Raw genomic sequence first — 26,535 nt, forward strand, 5'->3', positions numbered from 1 at the left:
CTTCCTTTCCTCTCTCTTGAAATCCCCTCCCTGTCTTCCTGTCTGAGACATGGTCTGTAGCCCAGGGCATCCTCAAGCTTGCAGTAATCCTCCTGCCTTGGCCTCCTCAGAACTAGTACTACAAGCAAGTGCTGACACCTATCTCAGAATAATTCCACAAGTGGATACCATTCATCCAAGACTCTTGCCTGGGAGCTAGGCAGAATCGGACTATTTATCTGTCTGTGTGTATGTAATTTGGAAAAATACACTAGATAAACCTAATGTGCCCCCAAACATACACATCAACACCCCAGCTCAGAAATTCTGTTCTATGTTAGCTGGCCCTTCAATTAGAGTACAAAGATTTGGGGTTCATTTTAAGATTCTGAATAAGTGATCTGGGTGCAGCCTGGGAATTTCTATATTTAATAGCTGCCTACAGGATTGGCTATATAATTCTAGTGCCTGGCAGAAAATGAAAATATAGGACTCCTTGCTTAAAAATTATGAAGGATTCCAAGATGGTGACAGGAGATCATAAAACTGAAGTGGGAACCTCTCTGAATATGGGGCTCTGTTTAACTACTGTCTCGGTCCTAGCTGCCCAGGAGCTCCTACAATGTGGCCAAGGCTGAGAATTGCATATGCTGTCCTCACAGTGCACACAGCCGGGAACAGAGTGTTGTCTTTTTTGGTGTGTTGGTGTGTGTGGAGAGAAAGAGGAAACGGAGGAGGGGGAGGGGGAAACAAGAAAGCACGGTATTGAGAAGCTGTCTCCCCTAGGACATGGTAGACAAGATTACTTCTCTGATTGACAAGCGTCACTTCGCCGTTTGATCTTTATGGCTAACTGCTCCACAAATCAGTGCCTCTAAGACTGAAGCTTCAGATTATATCTTCTGCGGGGTCTCATCTAAGTCTCTGAGAGTCAGAAAATAAAAGTGTGCTCTGCTTGGTAAGGAGAGGAGGGTGTTGTCGCTGGTGACTTCCATGCTCAAAAATCTATTCTTCTGTGGCATAAATAATGGGGACTCTGAGAAATTAGGTCCTTTCCTTTCCAGTTTGAGAGAGGGAGAACGAGAAGGGAGAGGGAGAAAGGAAGGGAGGGAGGGAGGGAGGGAGGGAGGGGAAGAGGGGAGGAGGAAGGAGAGAGGGAAAGGAAGAAGGAGAGGGACTTACTAGTCCCCTTCTGAGCTAGGAGGCTTTCAAAACACCAACTGCAAAATAACTCACTCAGTATCAAGGCCACCTTCAGAGGTACCCCACAATTAGGTGTCCCCCTAAGTACAATGAGGCATGTGGAGGAGGAGCTTCAAGCCCACTCTAGCCTGAAAGCAGTGGACACTGGCTTGGTGTCTCCTGTACTCATGCTCATCACTAGAGACCAGAAAGTAGAAAGCTGCCTTCCCTTCCTCCCTGGGAGTTGAGAGAGGGCTCTCCAGATGTCAGACAGGTAAGGATACATGTGGGTAGTGAGTAAAACACAAAGGGAAGAGAGTGTGTTTGGGGGAGTTTAATGTCAAGAAAGGGGGTGGAGGGGAACAACACATGGGTCTCTGTAGCTTTGCAAGACCTACTGATACCTGATTCACAAGTGCCAGAGGCCATGGGAAGTTGCAAGAAACTCTGGCATAGAGGGTCTCTCTATCAAAGCCTAGCATGGCAAAATCTGGGTCTCTGGCCATTTAGCATCTCCATAGCCTCAGGGATGTGGAAATCCACGGTCTTATGTCATTATTTATTAATAACAAGGAAAACCAGGGCTTGTGTTGTTTACAATCTAAGAAAGAGCTGTGCGCATATATTCTTTAACTTTTGATTCATGTACTAATTTCAAAAACTGCATTTGCCTGGGTGTTGTGGTATGCAGAAGACAGAGAAACATAGAATGTGACCAGACTGGACTGTACAATGAGACTTGGTCTCAAAAACCAGCAAGCCCAAGTGAGTAAACTAAGCAACACAATGCATTCATCCCTTTTTCGGCTTTCAGCTACTTTTCCTGCCGTTAGAACAGAACTCCATGGAGCCTTGTTGTGTGAAGATCTGAAATCTTCAACACTTTCCCGTTCCATGTGCCCCACATTAGAATCACACTTTTTCTATTTCTTAATAAAATTATTTCAGGACATCAAGGTGCAAATAGAAACTGGTTCAGCTTGATAGTGTTTGTGGTTGGTTATTTTTTGAGAAGACTTACCTACAGTAGGTGTAGCCAACCTAACTTTAGCCAGGGTAGACTTCTATTGGCACGCATCTCTGCTACTGACCTGGGTCCTCTCCCCCCTATTTAGAGAGCCTCACATCTATTTATCTGGGACCGAGCTCCTACATCAGGCCAGTATGGAGGCCAAGGACACTCAGTGGCTCTCTGTGTGTCTTATCCAGCATCTGTACCTGGACCTAATTAGAAGATGCAGATTCCCAGAGACCTCACAGATCTATTAGATCAGAGACTTGGTGAGTGGAACCCTGGAATCTGGATGTGAGCTCATTGCCAGGTGATTCTGATGCCTGGTTCTCCTCTGGGAGGTGCTTTCTTTAAGGCTGTCAGCGCATGCCTTCTAGCTGGTTCTTCTGACAGTCCTCCTAGACAGCTAGGAAAACTATTCCTTACAAGTTGCAGCCTTGCCAAAGCCTCTTTCCTACCTTCCTTGACAAAATGAGCAAGAGAGAGACAGTGTTTCGGCAGTGTCAGATACCTCAACTATTATATATAAAATCAGAAGGGGAGAATTTTCAATTTTTGAAAATGAAACAGCCAGCCTGCCAGCAGGTATTTCAAGCTGCAGCTATTGGCTGTGTGCAGCAGGAATCTACACCCACAATTGCACCCTCCCTACTTCCAGCAGCATTTTAAAGTCTCAAATTGCCTTGGGGGGAAAATGGAAAGCAGAAATCCTAGTTACTAATTCAGGCATATATTCGATATGGAACTTTTAAAGAATAAGTTTAAGCTAGGTTTGAAAGAATGGTTTCAAGCAAGATTCAACACAATAGCCTGTGCAAGATAGGTGGCTATAACTAAACACAAGAGTGATAAGGCTCACATCTGACCATCTCCTGACCATGCACAGAGGACAGGCATTACTAATTGAGCACAGCCATTTTCATCCCTCTGGCAGAGTTCCTCTGATGTCCATTACCCAGGTTGCTATATACTGTAAGTGCATGAGACAGACTGGCTTCATGGTCACAGAATTCACAGAATGTAATCACAGATGGTGACGGCAAAAAAAAAAAAAAAAAAAAAAGAACTACTCCTGTAATTCTTTGTGGTTATTAGATAACAGCATGCTTCTGTATCATGTATGTAGTTCTGTATTTATATATGTATTCATGCATGAGCTACATATGTTATACATACATCTATGTAATTTTGTGACATAATTAAACATATATAAATATAAATAAAAAATGTTGGGCCCCTATTGTCCTTCTTAGGGCATACGTAGAATGAGAACAGAGATAGGATGAAGGGTATGCTTTTTCCAGGGATCATCAGACAGTCTTCATAGCACTACCCTAAGGGATAATGAATTGGAAGGCAGTATTATAATTCCCAGCAGAAAGGGCCTGGATACTCCAACTGCTAGGCAGAGTTTACCATCAGAAGCAATGACTGTATTTAGCTGCTTTTCTCCACTGCAGTGAAAGTGGCAGCAGCAGCGGGTGCAGGGGTTTCATTTACCAGCTCTGGATCAGCTACATCTGAGTTTAAATTGTAGCTGCATCATTAACTCAAGGGCAGCACAGCCCACAACAAGCCATCCTCTGCATGTTGATTTCCTCGCCAGTCTAGAAAGCCCATACACACGCAAACATCATCTCTGACACACGAGCTAGTACAAGGATTAAATGCACAGCACCTGTGAAGTGCACAGGGTAGTGCCAGGCACACTGCGCATGCTCCGAGTGTGCTGCACACTTTAATTGTAGTTCCTGGAGACATTTCCTTGGGCTCCTCTTCCAGAAGCCTTCCTACAACCCCGATGTTGCCCATCCCATCGTCATGCTCATTGATGCTAAAAGTGTCAGGTTAGCAGGGAACCTTTCTCTACAGGAATTCATCCAAAGATAACAACCCCACACAGTGAGCACACATTCATCTAAACAGAGCACCCATTCTCTTACCCAGCACACCCTTCCCCACAAGCAGCCTTCTTGGCATGGTGGAAGGGCTATATTGGTAGCTGCTAGCAATGGGCATCTATTCACTAAAATACATCGGCATGCTTTCCCCTGTATATCACCTCTAATGACACTCCTACCTACAATTTCATGCACTTCACCGCCATCTTCTCAGCCTATTGTATGGTTGCACAGGTTGCAAACTGAGCACAGGAGTGTTTTCCATTCTGTTAAGAATGTATATGTCAGCCCTGCTTGATTCTCTAGGTAAGTCCTACTGATTAAAACTAACCAGCGATCTGAAACTGACCAATGATGTGACTCCTACTAGTCACACCTATGGTCACCACAAGCTGATAGTCTCACTGAAGACCAGAGGGGTGTAATGCCTCCTCCACAGAGATGTCAGCTAACCCCATTGTCCATGCGGGAAAGGCGACAGGTTGACTTTCCCTCACACCAGTGAGCCATCTTCAGAATGTCCAATATGCACCTACCATATTCCATCTCTCTAGTCTCTCTCTTATTGTTTCGCTCTCAAAAATTCTACCTTGGCCATGTGTTTTCCTCCAAAACTGTCATTGGCACATATGAGAAAGATTTAGTTGTACAACAAAATGCCAGATACTAGGTCAAGTCTGAGGTTAGTGAAAGAACATGGGTTCTGTCCCTCTAATATAACTTTGAGCCTCATGAGGAAAGACTGACATAAAACAACTATGGATTAATGACATATTAATCTTCTTGAGTGGTGTTACACCTGACTCTATAGTGGTTAATTTTTATTCCTTTTTTCAACATCCTAAACAACTTTAGAAGATATGGTGAAGTTACTGTGATGTGTCTGTCTCATAGCTTCCAGATTCTACTCTAGTGACCTCTTCTCTCAGATAACCAACACTGCCACACCCTAGCTACCAAGAAGCCTTACTCTGCCTTCTTGGTACTTAATGATCTTCATTTCTGGGCCCAACCTCCATGCCAACTGCCCCCCACCAACTCCAGTCCCTCAACATCATTATAGATGCATATGCCACACTGCCTTAGCAGTTGTTTAGATGGCATCTCCCATCCCACCCTTTATCCTAGCATCAGCACTCTCAGGTCCTCTTCCCAGAGCTAGAAAAAGCCCCAATAGCTTGTCTCTAGGCTTCAGAAGGCTTACTCATTCTTCCCCTCCCATCATACTCCATTCTCTGAATACCATCCTATTGCAAACCCTGCTCAGGATCCCATTTGTCTCTTGGGAGAAAATATCTTTATTACAGTTGTTTCATCTCTAGGCTAGCCTGATTGTCTAGACCAACGTACAAAAAAAAAAAAAAACAAAAAAAAAAAACAAACAAACAAACCGTTTTCCAGCAGCAGCACTGTCTCTGTACTTGCTCCATCTAAGCTGATTTGTCCACCTCAGTGGTCACTCAGAGTGTCTCTTCTCTGAGTGCCCCTGACAGCAAACCTCTCTGCATACCTACAAGACTACATACTCCCTATGGTCTCCCCCACCCACCCCACCCCATCACACAACCTCTTTTTCCCTTTTGAGGAGTGTGGTACTGTGTTTTGGGCTAGAAAATCATCTTCATGGTGGGGATTGTTAAACATTGAGTCAATTTCCCAGCATCTACTACAGTTGCAGGTTTCATTGATGAAGGCTTTTTGTTTGTTTGTTTGTTTGTTTGTTTGTTTGTTTTTTGTTTTTCTGAACACTAAAATGGCCTCTCTTCTCTGGTTCCATATTTGGTAGCTAAAGACTTCAGAACCCTATTGAAAATAACCCTGCACAAGTCAGCATTTCTTGTACACTTGAAGATGTAGGGTGGCATATGGCCAACTACCAGCTCTCTCAAAAAAAAAAACCAAGCAGCAAAGAGAAGGAAATGCCCATGGCTAACAGTGTTTGCTAATCCCCATGGTGTAAATATACCCACAATGGCTGATGGGGAGCACCAACAGTACTGCATATGAGGCCGGGAAGAGATACCCAACATTGGCTCCTGTGAGCTAGTGCAGGGAGACTCTGGCATGGCTGTGCTGGAACACAATGCTCATTTTTCTCTGGGAATCACATGGCATTCTTTTTCTGTCACTATCTCTCTCTAATACAATGGTTCTCAGCCTTCCTAATGCTGCATCCATTTTATACGGTTCCTCATGGTATAGTAACCCACCAACCATTTTCCTCTTTGCTAGTTCATTACTGTAATTTTGCCACTGTTTTACGAATTGCAATGTCAGTATCTGTGCTTTCCAATGGTCTCAGGTGACCCCCGTGAAAAGGTTATCTTACCCCAGAGGGGTCGTGACCTATAGGTTGAGAACCATTATCCTTTTTTCCTAATTGTTTTCAGCTTTGAAAGTTATTTCTTTGGTGAAGTTATTGTGGTTAGAATGTAAACTGCCCTTATAGCTTCACTTACTTGACTGCTTGGTCTCCAGCTAGTAGTGCCATTTTAAGAGTTTGGGGAAAGGGACGTCAGAGATGGCTGAGTGGTTAAGAGCATGTGTTGCTCTTGGAGAGGACCCACATTCGATTCCCAGGACCCACATGGTGGTTCATGGGCATCCACAGATCCATTCTAGGAGACCTTATGCCCTTCTTCTGTCTTCTGGGGACACTAACCATATCCATAGTGCCCATATGTGCAGGCAAAATACTCACTCAGAAAGTAAAACAAATACATTTCGAAGGGGAAATAATGGTTGTGGCACCTTTAAGACGTGGAGCCTTGCCAGAGGAGTGGGCCTCTAGAGGCCAGCTGTGGGGTTGGCTTGCCATCTGCTTTTTGCATTTTAACCATGTGCTTCAGGCTCCTGCTGCCATCCCTCCTTGAGGTACCATAAGCCACAAGCCAGGGTAAATCCTTCCCTTGTTAAGATGCTTCTAGTCAAGTATTTGGTGACAAAAAGAAAAAAATAAGGAATAGAGGAGTCCTCCTGATTCCCTAGCACCCCCAGTCCATGGAACTTCACAGAGCATGCAAGGAAGGGCCCTGTGGATTCTCTGTGCCTGAGCTATGATTGTATAAAGTACCTGACTGGGAGCACTGTTCACTTCCACTAAGTCTGTCAGACTTCAGAGCAGAGGGGTCATTTATCCTTCTTAGGAAATCCACTTCAGTGTATAGAAAGTAGCCATTAAAAGCTTTTTGATGGAAGGAGACAATGAAGAGGAGGAAAGAAGAGAGGGAGGGAGTACTGAAAGGAAGGAAAAAGGGAGGAAGTGAAAAAGGGGGAGGGAGGAGGGACAGAGAGGGAGGGAGAGGGAGGGAGGGGAAGAAGGGAAGGAGGAGGTGACTAATTTTCCTATGTAGCTTTGGCTCCCCCATCCCCAATATTGCAAACTAGTTGCAAACCAGTTTTCCCCTTCTGCCCTAATTCCTCTGGGCGGCTAAAAGAAACATTGTCAATTACATTGTGTCACTGTTACTTTTTTTCCCTTTAGTTTGGCTACCAAGTGATCTCTTGATTAGCTCAAGGGGAAGCCAGTCTCAGTGAGGCAGGGTGTGAGGGAAATGAATGTGTTTGTAGAGTGTCTCCTATTAAAATCACATCCGGTTGTGAATACCCCCCTGGGGGGGGGGCGCTAGCCCTGGGATGCTTCCGAATCACAAGGAGGTGGGTCTTGGTAGAAAGGGTGGTCAGCAGGGACCAGACAAAATTCTTAACGCTGTGCTGCTGAGCATCATATAATCTGTTAAGTGCATTCCTCGCAATACCAGGCGAGCTATAGGAAAACCACTGAACCTCCTCTGAGCAGAATGCACATACACGGCAGCACCAGCAAATGCTACAGACAAATGGAAGGTGAAGGATAGAGTGGGACCATCAATTGTCCCTTTATGGGCATCTGGCAGTTGGTGAGCTCACCCCAAATTGTAGCTCCCTGGCAGGATCATAAAGCGAGAAGGCTCTTTACTCGTCCCTTGACAAAGGCAGGAGGGGTGTTGATGTGTGCTGTCTGGGATGAAATGCAGTCCAGAACACATCACTCTAAGCACATGACATAAATAACAACATTAAAATCACTAGCACCATTACAGAGAGCCATAACAACAATTAATAATGCGGGCAAACAGAGTGCAGGACAGCAGGCCCGCCTCCTCAACACTCTTTAAGTTTCCTGGAGAAATCAAAGCCTGGAAGAGCAGTCCAATTTATCTGGTATGCAACCTTCCAACGCATGATCCTTAAATATGTCAGTGTCTAAAGAGGAAGGGAAAATTATCGACACAGAAGTGAGAGTCGTGGTTCAGTAAAATGTTTAATGACAGTCAATGGGAAATATGTAGCAACCCTGATGGATAAGATTCTAGTCAGCCAGCTGGAACTCCTGAGGGGTGGGTGGTGGGTGGCACTGTGTTGTGAAAGGGAGAGTTCTAGGGCCTTCCACAGTGTAGCCAGAGGAGGGACAAGGAGGCAGGACTTAAGAATATCCCAAAGCATAGAGATGGTGTCTTAATGGGGTGTCCTTCCCAATATGGCTCCAAACTTCATATGTGGCTTTTTGTCCCCTCAATGCATTGAGAGAATCTGTGAGTGGAAGGATTGTGACATTCCCTCTAAAGATAACAAATGAAGTGGCTGTCTGCAGAACTCGGCTTCAATGTGCTTTGTGGAGTTAAAATGTTATTGAGAGATGTCACTCCATACCTGTCCAGTAACATGAATCAAGCACTCTGGTGCCGGGAACAATGATGGAGATGGCCTGTGCAAAGGCTCACAAGAACTGAAGAAGCCAAGACAAAGAGACTATAGAGGAAAATATATTCTGGAAGGAGACTCAGATCAATGATGTAAAGAGGTTACTTACAAAATAATAATGTCTGGGGTATTTTGGGGGTTTTTTGTTTTGTTTTGTTGTTTGGGTTTTTTTTTTCTTTGTTGTTGTTTTTTGTTTTTTTTTTTTTAATATCACATTGAGACATTTCACTCACCCTACAGTAATTAGGCTGGGTCTATAGACAGATTGACCACAATCTGTTAAAGAAAGATGAATTTTCTAGATCTGTTTTTGTTGTAATTTCCTGGGGGCCCCTGAGTTATGGGGTCTAATTTACACTGGGGATTCTATTCTGATGCCGGGTCTGGATGCAAGTGTATACATACAGGGGGAGTCAACATAGGGGGAGAAGTATTGTCCTAAAGCCATTGAGATACTATCAAGGAGGACACTAGATCAGCTTTTTAAATGAATTCTTTCTATCTTCACGACTAAGTACTCTACATCTCTCTCCTTATCTGAGTTTTAAGCTCTGTTTCCAGAGCTTCTCCAGAATCTTTGAAAACTAGAGCCAACGTCCAGTCCGAGCTTTCCCAGGTAAGCATATCCACTGTGACCAAGGTCCCCAGCGATTCTGAGCAACATTCTTGCTCTGACCTAGATGCACATTGTAGGTGGTCCATACTCATCTTCTGAGGAGAATGGAAGACTCCAAGAGTGGTAGGAAGACAGTGTGTGGACAACAAGAAGACAGAGACGAGGGGAGAGACAAGCCATACCTGCTCCGATGACCTCTTCAATTTTCACAAAAGATACATCAATCTCCTTGGCAAACTCCCGGACGGCTTCATTGGGGTCCTCATAAGTGAATGGGTCAATGTAGATCTTCATCCCTGGGGAGCCTTATTGGATGAGATAAGCAGGTTAACATCCCAGAGAGGATACTGTCACTGCTACCACGGATGTCCCCAGCACCAAGGATATTTCTGGGAGGGACCCTTCTCTTCACCAGGTGGCTGCCCCATCTTTCTTCCCCTGGACTACTCCAGTTCTCTGCCCTCTATGTCTCGTCCATATTTTTCCCTTTTCTCTGCTCTTGATGAAAGGCGGAACAGATTACTTATAAGTGACAGATCGGGACCAGTTCCCGCACCAGGCACTCACAGAAGGCAAAGACGCTGATTGATGCCAACCAAATGCATTAGCAGAAAAGTGGTGGTCAAATGGTAGGGTAGATATCAATATTTATCAACTTGACAACTTTCCTGAGTGGAGGCCACTGTTAAGGTTATAACTGACGGCTGTGGTCCATGGCCACAAGAGGGATGAGGATGGAGTTTGTTCTTTTTTTAAAAAAAAAAAAAAAAGGAAGAAATCGCTATTAGAAAACCCTCAGGACAGAAGTGCCAGCACAGTATGCCAAAAAGAGAAAATGTAAGGCGAAAGCTTAGAAAATATTAATACAAGAAAGAACAACGTCTACACAGGAAAAATGGGGTGGAATGAAAGAAAAATGGTAATTGAACCCCCCATGCCTTCAGACACACTGAAGTATGAAAAAACGAATAAAATGGTAGATGAGAAATACATAAAAGAATATAGACCCTGTCACTGATGTATACAGTGCAAGATAGATAGGTGTGCTTAGGGACAAAATAGAGAATCGTCATTGCAGAAAAACTACTTTCAAAAAGTAGAGGACAAGGGACAGAAAAGGCAACTGGAACCCAAGAACAAATGGATTCATTTGAGATGCAATTTTTCAACGTGTCCCATGTGTCATTAAGTGAAGTACAGAAATTGTTTCCATCATTCTGGGATGGTGAAAGGTGGAGCCTCCAAAAGACTGGCTGTATTTTCTACAGCCACATCCTTGCTGCGATGTACCTATAAAGGAGTCCGATCAGCAGGGGTAGGCTGGATGGGTCTGTCTCTATGTGGGTGGTGCAAATCCAGGCCAAGGCTGGGCTTTGGGTTTTAAAAACCTCATCTCAGTACCGCAGCCACACCTAATTCCCTACTGCCTCCAAGCCTTCCAGCCATGTCCCAGTTCTGTCATTTTCCATCAGAAAAACATCCAGTGCTTCTCTGAATGTCTTGATCACCTCCTTCTTCGGGACAGGACTGGAAATCCTAGCACACAATTCAAAGAAGTAAGAAAAATACACTGAGAAATAAGGGGTGTGAAGATGAGGGAGGTTAAGTCAGAGAAAGCCAAGTGAGGAAAGAAACAGATTTTCCCAAAAGGTAGGTTCTTTTGTTCTTTAGCAATACTGTTCCTGGTATTCCAGGTTGCTTATTTGGAAGTAGGCAAACACGCCCTAGAAGGCGTCTAGTCTTGGGATTGAGAGAGGTTAGGGAGACTCTTAGTCAATAAAGTGATTGTCCTTGAAAGTGTGAGGACCTGAGATTGATCGATAACATCCATGTAAAATGTTGAATGTATGGCATAGACCTGTAACCCCAGTGTTGGGGAGGAAGGGACAGGTAGATATCTAGGGCTTGCTGCCCAGCCAGCATGGCCTAAAATAGTAAGGTTCCAATGAGAGATCTTATCTTAAAAAAACAAAGGGTTGGGCAACACAGGAGGAACAACAAATAAGGTTAACCTCAGCCACTGTCGATCCGAGAGATGTGCACACATATGCTCATACACTTGACAAATTTGCCACCCCCCTCCCCTACACACATACATGTACATACATGAAAAACTCTACAAACCTGATGATGATTTTGGCTTTGGAATACTCACACACTAACTAACAAAGCAAAGTAGAGATTCTTCTCTCTGTCTCCTAGTCGGTCGACATCATGAAACATAAGCAACAAACTCCCTGCTTGAGTTAAAACAATTTGTAAAAACAAAACAATCTCATAATGATGTAAATAAGTGTATGATTTTGTCTTGGGCCATATTTAGAGTGACTCTCAGCTGAAGGAGGCCTGTTGGACCCCTGAAACGTTTCACTCCCTTAGGGATAGCTGTATGTACGTGCATGAGTGAGAGAGTTCTTTAGTAGCAATGGACTAAAGGCAAAGTAGAGATGGGGTATCACCATTTTCCCACTTACTGTGCAGAACCCAGGAAGAGAACACGACAATTGGCCAGACTGTGAGCTATTGAGATGCCCAGGGCAGCATCTCTTTAAGCACCGGACTTGCTTATGGTTCCCCTTGAAACTTCCCTAAAGGCCATGTTATAAAGGCAAATGGTATATCTGGGATATGCTAAGAAGTACATGAAAGGAAAAAGGAAATTAAATAGGGGACAGAAGGTGGGAGGTATAAGGTATGTCCAAGAGCCACTGACTATTGTGGGTTATTACCACTGGCTTCATCTTTACTCTGTGAGCTCTGCTGAATAACCACAGTTTCAGAATGGGCCCTCCTTAGGAAAGAGAGCTGAGGTGTTTCCATAGTGATTGGCATAGTCAAAATGCCAGTAACATAGGTAAGAGGGAGGCTCTAAGGCCAGAGAAAGCAGACAGGCAAAGAAACACAGATGCTGATGATGGAGGTCAGACATAACCCATGGGAGGATGAAGGAGACAGATAAAGCAAAACAGAAACACTCAAGGTGGAAAAAAAAGAGGGTAAAAGGGACACCAGGATAGTGTCAATGAGCTGTGACCTTTCCTCCTAATTTTGTATATCCCCTGGTGCTGATATCTGTAGGTGACATTAGAACCCCAAAATACTTTATTAATCCTGCATGATACAGCAAGTTCAGACTTATCTCTTATAACAGCTTCTCCACCAACAGGGGAAATGTGACTTTCATTTCAGCTTGCCTGTGAGGATAAAGCCCCTATGACAAGTGGCAGGCCCAGTGCAGTGCCCCATGTACTGTGAAGACTCCCTGACTAATAGACTCATTACTGTTATCATTTTTTTCTTGGATGTGTTCAGGGAGGTAAAAAAGGGAGTGAGGCACGGTGGGCAGTGGGGGAATATAAGCCACTTAGGGCTATATTAGTTACTTTCAAAATAACTACCTTGTTATTTTAGATCAAGGGCTTTTAAAGATGTATGCTAAGCTGTCCTGAAGGAGTTCTTCCATGGAAACTAATTAAACAATCTAGAATGGGCTGTAATGAATGGCTTGCAAGTAAAGACATATATGAGGATGAATGGGGAAGGATTCCGAGCTAATGAGCTTTACAGATATTGGCCCCAGCCAGTTTGGGAAAGAAGCTATTCCCAGAAGGGAGAAGGCTCATCTCTTGACAGAGCCTCTATTCTTTAGGTCAGTAATGTGTCACAAAGTGCACTCAGATGGGAAAGTGTCTGCCCTGTGATGACACATGCTCTTAACTTCCCAAGAGATGTCTGAGGAATTGAGAAGTATGGATTCATGTGTGCATGCATTTGCACACATGTGAACATACATGTAACACCACAGCTGCTGTGCTGTGTCTGTGAGGTTTGGCTGTCACTGGGACATTTCCCAGGAGCCAAGAAAACTGCTGAAGCCCAAGACTCTGATCTGTTGAACCGTCTAACCAAAATGAATGTCCTAAATCCTGCATCTGCTGTATCCATCGGAATCACTCCTCATTTGGCTTGACATTGGGTAAAAGAATTGTTTTATGGAGAAAGGAAACTGGGAAAGCTCAGTCAAAGTCTAAGAAATGCCTCAAACTCAGCCTTTCCTCTAGCCACAGCCTCTTAAGCGTCCAGTGAGGCAGGAGGAAAAGATGTCCCTCACCCAGGTCCTCCGACTGCAGGCAGGGGTCTATGTGTTCTAAATTAACAGAGTGATTTGGCTAAGCACATGAATACAATGGATCCCCCTTGCAAACACCTCCTCATATGATGGCAGATTTCCCCAGACCATGCTCCCAAGCTCTAGCCAGCGTCTCTCAAATCCCAGAAGATGAGGAAGGAAAAAAAATTGCCTTTCGCTAGGCGAAACAGGTCATTTGTCTTTCGGCTCATTTTGTGTTTCTGCATAAATCCCGCATCAGCCTGTTCCTGCTCCCACTTGCCAGTGAGCAGTTTTTAATTATCAGGAAAATGGTATTTAGTACAATGAATCACCAGACAGTGAACAGGGAATCAAGTCAGCAACAGAGGCAGGCACAGCCAACCCCTGGGAGACTGGGTTCAGAAGATGTTCTCTGGTTGTGAATGTTGGGAAATATTTTTAGAGGTGATGATGGCAATATCAGATTAATAGATTCCCCATAATATATGGCATTTTATAGTGACGGTGTGGCCTTCACACAATTGTTATTAATAGGAATACTTTAAAAGTGTTAGCTATGTTTGTGTTTCCATTTTTCATAGGTTCCATATCTTTGGCATAAAAGGGGCAAATGTGGACTTAAATGTCTGATTGTTAGTGCTTCATTAGTAAGCATACCCCCAGATTTCTCACTCTCTAGCTCACAGATCTCCAATAAAGATCTAAATTGTAAACACGTTCATGAAGAGCATGGCTTCACTGCTGTCTGGTGTCTTCTCATGTGACACCAAATATTTCTGGAGGCAGAAGACATACTTTCCTACTGTCAGAGGCTCTGTACCAGAAGATCAACCAGAAGTGGCTGAAGTGAGCTCTGGGGATGCTAGAAGTCTATGTGGGGGTATATGAAAGGTTATGGAGACATTTACAAGCACTAGGAGCTCAGGGCAAAACAGAGGGCTCACAGTTGTAAATTGCAGGTGACATGCGGAGACTAAGGACTGGGGGAGACACCCACTGCCCTTGTCTAGGCACAGTGCGTATTCTGAGTTTAGAACTAATAGCAGTAGTAAGAACATTTGCAGTCCACTTGTGACAACTGATTCTAGAACTTTAGAGGTTCCAGCAAAAAACAGCTGGCCTCTAGCTGGGAGAGGACTGCTAGAGTCCCACAGGGTAGTGTCAGAGAATGAGGGGACTCGGTTGTTTTCAATCATTAATACACCTGTGTCCCAGCAGGCTTTGATGGTGTCTTAAGGAGATGGGGAAGTTTGTCTGTTTGTACCTCATTCTGGATCCAAGAGACTCATCCAACTTCACCCAGGCGTTTGAGCATGAAAGCAGAGCTACTTAGAAACATGTGCAGCCCTTAAGGGACCATCTCTGTTACTGTGCCTTAGAACTCTGAGCATTCTTCCTTTTGCTTCAACACTGCTAGCCATCCAACCGGCACTGGGATCTATGGAAAAGACATGCTCTTGGGGCTCTTCATGTGATTGAGAAGTGGAAGAGGACATGGAGAAGAACAAAGTTGGGCAGTGAGGGAGCAGTTCACACTCGGGGAGTGGACTGTAAACACTGCAGAGACTGGAGGAGGCAGAAGGTCAGGGATGCCACTCTTCAAGGTCAGACTCCTAGATGCTGCTGAACTGGATTAAATGGAAGGGCAACTAGACCAGGACGTTACTACAAAGGAGAAGTTTGGAATGCTTAGAGGGAGATGTGGCACTGGGTGTGGAGGAAGTGGGGAGGCCACCTTGAAACAGAGGCAGCTATGTTGACAGACAAACCCTGGGGCCCCTGTGAGAACATTCTGTGAGAAGAAATGCCATAGGCACACAGAACTGGCCACTATGGAGAGGGATACTGCGGGCAGGGCATTGGGAAGCTCATTTTGCTAAGGGAGGGACTGTAGGCTGGAAAAATGATGTGAAGTGGTCTCAGTAATTACTTAAGGTGGAAGATGGCAGTGTTTGTGCAACCAATGTGCTGCACAGTGAACAACAGAAGGGGCGATAGCAAAGACTCCTGGGAAATTGCCTAACACCTCCATGCCTTGTGGGTACCAATGACCAGGACAGAGCTCTCTCGGGCAAGGATGGCTGATGCTGGACTACAGAAGTCCTACTGGGAACCCAAGGGCAATAGCTAATGATCTTGGAACTGCTGCAGTTAACAGTTGCGGAGACTCTGGCTAGGAGCCAACGGCATACACATGGGTGACTCTAGATTGTTCGATTTATTTGACATTTAATAAACGCTGACTGTAAACTCAGCCTCCTTTTGTAGCAAGGAGCCTCTCCTTGTCTGCCTGCGGGCCTCCTCTTATCTATGAGCCACTCTTAATACCCTGGTAAGTCTCTCTTCCAGGGTCCTTCTTGTCCTGGATACTGGGTCTCAGATGATCCTTGGTGGAATGGGTGGGTAGTATCTTTGACATTCTGAATCATCTACCCGGAGTGCAGCAAATTAGACATACTTCTGAGTGGAACTTCATTCCATCTCTTTCCTGGAGCCGACATCTTATTTTCTATTCTAGCATCCATTGCTACAGGTTCTCAAGCCTTCACCTCATGATAGAGGAACCTCTTGATGAACAGCTTCTGTGGATCAGGCAACATGCTATCACTGAGACACTGGCCACACCCAACCAGGCAGGCTGCTCTCTCCTCTGCACGGGTGCTTGGTGGAATGCGTCCTTGAAACCAGGTCTCTAGGACAGAGTCCATGACTCTGCGTAGGTTCTTACCAGCACAGAGAGCAGAGTCGATGTAAACATTTAAGACAGCCAAGTGTTTAAAATGTGTGTTATTAGTATTCTTCATCAGTAGTGCCACTGAGAGTAAGCATGTGATCAGCTCATTTTTTGTTTTTTTTTCCACACAAATAAATAGTAAGCGGCATGTCTCCCTATTTGTACTGCTTCCGTTTTGTTTCACCCTAAACACTCGGCTCCAGATTTATCCCGCTAACATTTTGTCTTGCAGATTTCAAATTAGCATTCAAAGCTGTTGGGTAGCTCAGAATTTTGATTCTGTCTTTTATGGTGTTACTTCTGCTTCCCAACTGTTACCTACAAACTCGATCAGCAACCCCACGTTGGTGTCTGACTCGTGAAGTTTAAAAAGCAGTCAAACAGTCGCAGACAGAATAGGACAAGTGCTGAAATAACGTCAGGGACCTCTCTCCTAAGGGAATGACAGTCACTAACTCACTTTCTCTCCATATGAAGACAATCTGTTTCTAGTTAACAATGCCTTCCTTTAGGAGACCATCAGATATTTTTGCCAAAATAAACAAACATTCACCGCCCATAATTCTTGAATTTACTAAATATATGGTCTAATTAAAAGAGGCAAGGTCCCATAATTATTTTTTTAATATTTATTTATTATATGTAAGTACACTGTAGCTGTCTTCAGACACTCTAGAAGAGGGAGTCAGATCTCGTTACGGATGGTTGTGAGCCACCATGTGGTTGCTGGGATTTCATAATTATTTTCTTAATCAATTCTTTTCTCTTCCTAATGATGACAAAATTCAAATTCCTATTCCCAGACTCATGTGAGTCACAGTGCCTCTGGGCCTCTCTCAGGGCCTGAACTCTGCCCTCTTGGTCAGAAGATTAGAGTGGTCTCCACTCACAAGAGTTATAGTTAGTTTTAATGTCTATTTGCCACATATCAGAATCACCTGACTAAGGAGCCTCCCTTGGAAAGCATCCTGGTTTCTTTGATTGATGTGCGAGGATGGATGTTACCTTCTGGTATTGGTGCAGATTAAAAAAGGGTGTGGCAGAGAAAATGTATTTCACCTACCTTTTGCTTGCCTGGCTTCCCTCTTGCCATTGCTGCGGCTGATTCCTATGCTAATGTTAGGACCAATGTGCCCAGGTTTTCTTTGGGACTAGGGACCAGCACTTCTCCAGGAACCTTCAGAGCTTCTAGTGCCGGACTGAGACTGCTGAGTGTTCCAGCCTCAAGGACAGAGTAGTTACCAGGTTCTCAGCTTCCAGGTAGGATTCTCTTGTCTGTCTGTCTGTCTGTGTGATAGTGAATGTGTGTCTCTCTGTGTATGTCTGTCTGTATCGCTGTATGTGTGTGTGCATGTGTGTGAGAGTGTGTGTGTCTGCCTGTGTGTGATTGATTATTCATCCCATTGGTTCTGTTACTCTGACAGACGAATACTCTGAACCCTGACAAATACAGGTCCATACCTCATTTATGCTTTTTCAAAACATGAAAGTAGAGACTCTAATTTATATCTTCTACTTGAGTTAGTTTTCTTAGGACTTCTTTACTAAAGCCCTTAATCCATTCACAAGCCCCAATCTCCCTTTATCTCCATCCTCTTGGCTCTCACGAAGTTTGGAAATTAGGAATGGCCTAAGTTCCCTGGACACCTGTTTGTATTTCCTAAAATGCCAACTATTTTCCTCCGTGCATAACTATTCTTTTTTAGTCTACCTCCTGACACCTACGTCCTGATGTTGGATTCCTAAGCCTCCCTGCTTCACCTGGATCAAACTGCCCATCATCTGTAATCAGCCAATAGTTTACGAGAATTGGACCGAGAACCATGATGACACTGTCTACGCATTCCTGAGTGTGAGAAGCTTATGCCCCTTTCTATCTGCCCTTGACCATGAACCCCAGCTCACTAATTCTTCATCAGACTCACTGACAGCACATACAGCACATCATCTTGCCAGATTCTCCTCCAGCAAGTGTCTTTCCACCAATCCAAATTCCCCTTTACATCTCTGTTCACTAACTTCTGCGGCAGCGGTTCTCAACCTGTGGGTCACAGTCCCTTTGGGGGGGTCCCATACCAGATATTCTACATCTCAGATATTTACATTACAGTTCATAGCAGTAGCAAATTTACAGCTATGAGGTAGCAACAAAAATAATTTTACAGTTGGGAGGTCATTACAACATGAGGCACTGTATGAAAGGGTCACAGCATCCACAAGGTTGAGAACTACTGATCTAGGGTCAGAGATGAAATAGGAGCAGGTGACTGAATGCAACAGGAGGTTTTGTTTTCAATAACTAAATCTGCCATGCTTTGACTAGTTAGGGAAGATGAGACTGCTGCTTTCCTGTCTCTTTTTGCCTCTACATCACATTAAAAAGGAGGGTCTGGAAGACAAGAGCCACTAACTCCTTTGTAGTATTTCCTGGAGAAACCAAGGAAGGTGGTGTCTCCAGGCACTGGAGAACAGAGCCGGACACCTGCTGCAGATATTCTGTCAATTCCAGTCCAGGAAGCCCTCAGAGTTCCGAAGCTGTCTACGCTCTATGGAGGGTAATGTGTCTGCATTCACAACTGAGCACATTTGGGCCTCCTGACTCTTAGAATGGGACCCAGAGGTGGGAACTCATAAACCACCAATCTGGAATTGTCGAAGAATTGCATCTGGGATTAGACATAGATCTGCACCCAAGACCAGGCACACTGAGCCTCTGAGCCTCTGCACCATGCAAAGAGAATAAGGTCTACAGACAGACTCAGAGGGAGAACAAGCCACATCTTCAAGCTTTAAGCTTTATTACTGAAGAAAGACACTTGTCCTTCCTTCCTGGACTAGCAGCTGTCTCCTTGAGTCAAGGTGAGCTACTAGATTAAGCTTTCCAGTATAGACCCAGAGGAAACCTTCCATAGCCATTCCTCTCACCTCCACCTGTCTGCCCCTCCCTGCCAGCCAGATTCTTCCTTCTCCAGAGCTTTACTGCCCTTGGTGTTCTGGGCTTTCCTCTAGCTGCATGACCCTTTAATCATGATCTTCCAGTAGCAATGGCTTCATAAATGCACAGATGAAACTCAGTGCATGAGAGTGTGAGCTTAGAGAACCCAGGTGTGAGTGTGTGTGTGTGTGTGTGTGTGTGTGTGTGTATTGGGGTTGGGGTTGCAGGTGCTGGGGTAAATGTCAGGGGTTGCATTAAAAGAGAATAGCTAGGCACAGGGGAGAAGGGCATTTAGAAATGGCTCATACACATAAAACAGCCTAAGAAATAACCAGAGCCTACTCTAAGAGATCTAGCCACCTAGCCACCTAGCCATAATAAACGAAGCTGGAGAACAATAACTTCAGCCACGCTCACTAGTATTAGCAATGACTCTATGGATGAAGACTTGGTGTATTTTTTTTACAGAGCCTAGAAAGCAGAGACACCTTCCCCTGTGGCTATATAAATGATGGAGTCCCCCTTCCCATGAACATTTTAGAAACACATCTTTGTAGATCAAGTTGCCTGGCAGAGCCACCCATCCAATGAAGGACAGCCAAGTGTCAGTCTGAAGTTAGCCAAAAGAACATTGGCAGCCTACCCAGGATGCCTGGGGATCCTCTGTGTCCCACCTGAGGGTTGGCACACCTTGAGAAAGAGAATTCTTGGCTGAGTCGTCCTGGGGCACTCTTAGAAATCTCTAGACTTCAAACCAAGATTGCATGTTTTGAACTTGATCCTATGTACCTGTGTGGTCCCAAGTCTTCTGTTGGTCTAATGTGACCATCTATACATGTTTTATTCAAAAGGTTCAGGAACCAGATCTGAAATGGACACCTAGTAGCTTATCACAGCAAGGAGCTACCTGGAGCAGATGAGGCAGCAATGCCAGAAGCCCAAGATAGACGAGGGAAGCCGAGCACGGGATTTGAGGCAATTCTGAGGCACAAGGGTAGTAAACATCGTCCAAGAGTCAGATACCAAAGTCTGACTTCAAGAGCTGGCCCTGGGGAGTCCTGATGTCATAGGGTGGCTGCTCCTTGCAATGCCTGCCCTGTACACATCCTGACTGCCAAAGGTTTGATTTTATATAAACCTTCAGGTGTATCTTGATCTTGTCTACAGTATGACCTTTTTGCAGCCCAAGCTTGTCCCCTCCACATTAGAACAGGCATTCCTTCACAGCATGATGGCAGCTGTGAACACTGCATTGCTTTCTGTCTCAGGTGACCTTAGAGAAGAAACGCAGACCAGTCCATGTGAAGTTTAGTCTTGGGAGCCATTGTTACTAACAAAAGAACAAGCCCAGTAAACACAAACCCATGCTTCAGGGTATACATGTGTGTGGTATCTGCACACTGCTGAGTGTTCAGGACAAAAAAAAATGGCTTAGGACATAAGAGGCAGATTGTGGTGTGGTGTGGTGTGGCTTACAGGGGTCAGCCCAGAGTGCTAGAACAGATTTCTTGGGCCATGTGTGGAATTCAAAAGGAGTGGTTTAGAAACAGTGTCTTTTGTAAGTACCAGCTTCTGAAAGCAGGGAGGTGGCCCACCTCTCCCCTCCTGGAAACTGTTTTAGACCGAGGTGGTGAAATCCTTCAGAGGAAAGAGCCATAATTCTGATATAGAATTATATGTATTTTGGTGAGGGAAATTTGATATACAAAAATATTTATACCTATGCTTAAAAGAGGCAGGGTTAAGATAATGAGTAAGAAAACTTTTCAAGGTACTGTTTGAAAGAAACCACTTGGGAGATAGCCCAGCACTTCAGCCTTCTGGGCTCTGTTATCTCCTTAATTCCCTGCATTCGTGTTCTATAGCTTATCTGTGAATTTGGTTAACACATTCCCCAGCCGCTCAATTGGATAAGATAAGGCAGAAGATGTTAATAGAGAACCCTCCATCTTTCCCCACTGAGAGCGATTTCAGGATTCATTGACTTGCTAAACCCTGTCTTCCCCTGTCTAAAATATGGCTTATCAGTGCAGAAGGTAATCTCCCACCAGGGGTCCAGTGACTGCCCACAAAGGGCATGCAGTGGACAGCCTGTGGTCTCCAGGGACTTGCAGAGAGAGGGACCACTTGTGTACCGAGGACTTGTCAGACATTTGCTGTTCTGTTTGACCCTCAGTATCTGGCTCTAAGGACCCAGGTCAGAGGGTGGGTGTGTTTTCTACTTACCTCGGCCTGTGCTGTAATGTTGAAGCTTATCACTGTACACAGCCTCTTTGCTGTAAGCTCGTTTCCTGCAGACACAGAGAATAGGGACTGTCTTAGCAGGGTCATATCAAGGGCTCATGCCCAGACATAGAACTCACCCTGGGTGTCCTCTGGGACTGGAAACTAGGAGACCCCCCACTTGAAGATTTCATCTCTGCCTTGCCTTATACTCTGCTTAACCAACATACATTCCCTTGGGCAGAGGATTTAACTCTCAAATCAAGGACTTAGAGGTACCAAAAAAGGCTGTGGGCATCTGGCAAGAGGGCAGTGGTGATGAGGACCCCCATCTGGAGCAGTGAACGGCAGAACTGCTCAGTGAGAACCAGCAACAGGGCTTTGCCCGTGATATCTGGGCTAACCACCCAAGGCAGCAGCAAACAGTATTAAAAATTCACAAGGCCTCAGGCCAGTCAGTGTGCAGAGCTCAGCTTCCCCTGCCTTTTCCTTGCCCCCTCTTCTGCCTGCCTGCCTTTTGCCTGCTGCCCAGGGCCTGAGCTCTCTAAACAGAAGACTGCCTGTGCACAGCTGAGATGCTCCAGTGGGTCAAATGCAATTTTGTAACTGTCACTCTGAAAAGTCCTTGTGCATGAGGGGCTAAAAGTCCTGGCTGAAATGAGGATGGCGGATGGACGCTGCTTACTTATAGTCTTGCCCAGTTCCCACAGCCAGGTTTTATCCTAGGCACAGAGAAAAATCAATAATCTTGAGATTTCTAGGTTGCTGGCTACAGGACTTGTCCAGGCTGCCCAGTTTGGGAAGGGCCAGCGTGGGATAACAGTGCATGGAGAGGGGCTTCCTGGACTCAGGGAGAGCAGAGTAGAGGACCTACCTGCTGCAGACAATAGAGATGGCCACCAGAGACACAACAAATACGACTCCAGCTGCTGCCGAGCCAGCAATCAGGGGTAGCTGCTCTCTCAGCTCTGACTTGTAATCATCTAGGTGAAAAAGAAGAGGATTAGAATCTTCCCACGTGCCCCATGCACAAGCTAGACTCAATGCACGACACTGAGGACACCAGATATATGCATCCGTGTGGACCCCAGCTTCCAGTGCTTCAGAGTGGGGAACAGTCACAGAAACAAAACATCAGGCACAACTCTGGGAGCTCATGGATGGTGACTATTGTCTCCCTGGAGACGGTGACTCTGAACCTTCACTGTCCCCCAGCTCTGAAGGTTTCCCCAAGTCCTGTCTGCCGTGTTAAGAGTAAGTCCAATGGAGGGGAAATGAAAGCCGTTGCTGAAACAGCTTAAGCTGTTGAAATGCAGCTTGTCAACAGACTCATTGAGCAGATTTTTACAGTTTATCTGTAGTCAGCCAGCTCTGCAGCAGGAGCTGTGGAGGATGAAGAGATGCCAGAAAAATCGCCAAGCATTTCGAGATCCCACTTGACAAGTAAAGGACTGAGGTTTGTGCCAAGTGTTAAAACCATGCTGCATTACGGGTAGGGTGAAACACCCAAGGGTCACAGAGGTGGACAGAGATGCCACAATCTCTGGTGTTGCTGGTGTACCATTTGTGATCTTGGAGGAATTATTTCACCCCTATGATTCTCAGCTCTCTTTTCTGTTGATAAAAGGTCAAACCCATGCGAATCTCTCACAGTCTTTCACCTACATCACGGATGCACCCAAATTCTCCTTCTTTTGCTTGAATGTACACCCAGCACACAGCTCAGCTTGTTATCCCTTTTTAGGTAGCGGTGGGTTCATCCTTGGATGGCACTAAGAATCCATTCTCCACAGCTTCATAGCCAGACATACAGAAGGCCAAAGTGTTCATATCTTATTATGATTACAGTTCTCAGATGTTGCACACAAAAACATAACCTGCACTTCAGATAAATAATGAATGGACATGTGCACCAAATATTGTATATGAGGTATTTATCCTTCAACATCATTTATCTGGAATTCAAATTTACCTGGCAACCCCAATGTCACAGATCACCACAATAAAGGTCCCCCTATAAATTGTACCAGGATCTCCTGAGCACAGCTATTTAGTGCCACTATCTCTGAACCCCTCCTCAAATCTACTGGTGAAGATCAGGGTGTCTGTATGCTTCCCCAATACTTCAACAAGGCCTTATGCTCCCCAGTATTTGTGAACCATTTTTCATCTATCTGGGAAAACAAAACAAACAAGCAACTTCTAGAGACAAGGTTATTGGCTCTTACTGTATGTGTGTGTGCACGTGCACACGCATGGGAGTTGAGGCCAGAAGACAACTTTGGATATCATTTCTCAGGACCCATTCTCATTTTGGTGTGTGTGTGTGTGCGTGTATGAGTGTGTTGTATAAGTTTATGGAGGTCAAAGGTCAGCACCTGGTATCTTCCACAATCATTTCTCCATTTGGTTAAAGACACAATTCATCACACAATGTAGAAGTCAGTGATCCAGATGGACTGGCTGTCTATCAAGCTCTGAGATCTGCCTGTCTTGTCTCCCTAACCCTGGGATCTCAGACACACACTGCTCTAACGGGCTTATTGCTAGAAATCTGAACTCAGGTCCCCACATATGGACAGCGAAGACCATCACTGGCAGTAACAACTTCATCTTTGGAGATAAGATCTCTCCCTGAGACCCAGGACTCACTAATTAGGCTAAATTGGCTAGCCACCCAGCCTTGGGAATCCACCTATCTCGACTTCCCCAGCATTGGGATTCAAACCTATGCCATCATGAACAACTCTTTTGTTTGTTTCTTTGTTTTTGTTTAACATAGGTTATGATGCTGGCACTTGGCCCGTCATGACTGTGTTGCCAGCACATCACAACTCAGCAATCTCCTCAGACTGCTGTTGCCTCTTAAAAGTCCCCATTCTATAGACTATAAAAGGCAACTAAATAGACTTAAGGTGGAAATTTGGTTTCCCTCAGCTGACAGTTTTGTTTGTTAATCTTCATATGTGTATACCTGTGTGTGTCCAAGTATGGTTTTATGCATTGTGAGTGCAGGTGTCTGTGGAAATCAGAAAGGAGACTGGATGCCCTGGAACTGGAGTTAGAGTGATTGCAAGTCCATTCTGAAGTGATTCCTGGGAAATGATCTTGGGAAGAGCAGTGTTCTTAACGCAGAGCCATCTCTCCAGCTCCAGCAGGAAGTGGTGTATGTTTGATTGTCTATTTGTTTTTAAATGTATTTAGAAAGGAAAATTGGCAGGAAACTACAAATGAAGAGTCTTTGACAAAGTCTTCACAAACCAAGTCTTCACAGAACATAGAATCCAAAAGTGATGATGATGATGATGATATAAAAGACTAAGTCATTGGTTAACACACTTGTCTAGGTATAGCCAGGGCTCCACGTGGGTGCCACCTGCCCAAGGTAGCCACTCCCCTACAAGGATCCCACACTTTCTCCTGCCTCGATGGCCCTGCCCATGATCAACCTTCCAACTCACTCTCTGCTGCAGACCAGCCTGCGGCTTCAGTGAGCATCATCCCCAATAAACAAGCCTCGTCGTTAAGATAAATTCTCTCAAATTTGGCCACTTACCAGAACTCTCGTACATCTCCCCTCTCCTGGGCCTGCAAAACTTAACTGCCAAATGTAAAAAGAATGGCCTTCTTGGGGGAAATTCGTTACTTCTTGATTTGTCTAGCGGAATTGCCAAGAGACTAGTGCTCAGAGCATTTGGAGTTTGGGGCTTTTAATCCTGTGTACCTCCTGATGCCAAAGTGCCTATAAATCTAGATGGTAAGTGAGGTGCAAAACGGGGGAGCTGAGTCCTTAAGGGAGAAGCAGATGGCTTGCATGCTTCCCGTCCCAGCAGTGTTATTAATCTCAATGAACGGGCTCACCTTTCTGTCCCATCTCAACAGGCCCGAAACATGAGAGAAAATTCACCTGGCATAAACGCAACATAGGCTCCACTCTGCTCTCCTAGGGACCAGACAGCTCATGCAAAGCATCCAGCTGTGTCGCTTCAAAGTGGGGGGTGAGAGTCAGAGCTGGGAGTGGGGGGGTACCATCTAGGGTAACTGTTACTCCCCTTAATCTCTCCTCACACTAGAACACCCAGCCCTGGCTTCTCATCATTTTTTTCCACAAGAAATTTCTAGATAAAATTGGAATATTAAATATTTCTAATTAGTGTAGAAATTGTTTTAAACTATGTATGTATATATACACACACATATAATATATATATATCTTATCAAGCATCCAGCCTAAGATGGTCCGCCTAAAATAGCATGCTTTGTGGAGAAAGGCATTTCGAATATATGTTAACTAGCAAAGCAAACATGAAGGGCTTTCAATTGATGGGTTGTGGAATAGGCTCACACTTGGAAAGGTCTATGAAAACCACTCATGAGTGAGCCGATACAGTCAGGCAGAGAGACACTGGAATGCACAAACTCTGGTAAATCGCTGGCTGGGGAAAGAGGTGTGGAAGGTGAGACAGCCCTGTCCCTGTACAAGGCTGAGGCTGTCGGGACATTAGATCCTCTAAACTAGTGATGGAGGTGTTGCCTGAGGACTTGGAAACAAAGTTAAAAGAGGAGACAAGTTCCCGAATAAAATAAAACAAAAGTATTTAGGGGTATTCCTGTAATCGTTCATGTAAACTGTCAACTTAGAAGGATCTAGAATGTCCCAAGAGACAAACCTCTATGCATGTCTACGGGGGAGTTTCTATCTTGGGTTAATCGAGATGGGAAGACACACAGTAATAAGTGGCACCAGTCCAAGGGGTGGGGTCCTGGATTGGATAAAAAGGAGAAAAGGGCTGGGTACCACCCATACATCTCTGTGTTTCCTGACTCTGGGAACTGTGAGCAGCGCCCTCAGATTCCTGCCTCTATGACTTCCCACCATGAGTCCCTCAAACTGTGAGCCAAATGAACTCTTTGTTCTTTCTGTTGCTTCTCTCAGGTATGTCGTATCTTGTCACAGTGAGAAAAGTTATTTAGAAGGATGGATTTTTTGGTACTGACCCCCCACCACCACCACCACCAAATATCTGAGCAGGTTCCAGATGAAGGTACTGCAGTATTCTGAGATCCTGGCTGGATACATGGCCAGAATGTTGTCTCCT

At 44.9% G+C, this 26,535-nt stretch overlaps 1 protein-coding gene across 1 annotated transcript in view; it reads right to left on the reverse strand.

Annotated features, from left to right (window-relative positions):
• Positions 1–26,535, reverse strand: part of Ephb1 (EPH receptor B1) — a 442,703-nt gene that overhangs the window by 52,757 nt on the left and 363,411 nt on the right. The window contains exons 8-10 of the mRNA XM_021171331.3: positions 22,311–22,419; positions 21,440–21,504; positions 9,616–9,738 (exon numbers count right to left, since the gene is read on the reverse strand). Coding sequence (XP_021026990.1) covers positions 9,616–9,738; positions 21,440–21,504; positions 22,311–22,419 — 297 coding nt within the window. The remainder of the gene's footprint in view (positions 1–9,615; positions 9,739–21,439; positions 21,505–22,310; positions 22,420–26,535) is intronic.

This window comes from Mus caroli, unplaced genomic scaffold (assembly GCF_978045245.1).
Source record: "Mus caroli unplaced genomic scaffold, Mus_caroli_1 scaffold_11, whole genome shotgun sequence".
Taxonomy (NCBI): Eukaryota; Metazoa; Chordata; class Mammalia; order Rodentia; family Muridae; genus Mus; species Mus caroli.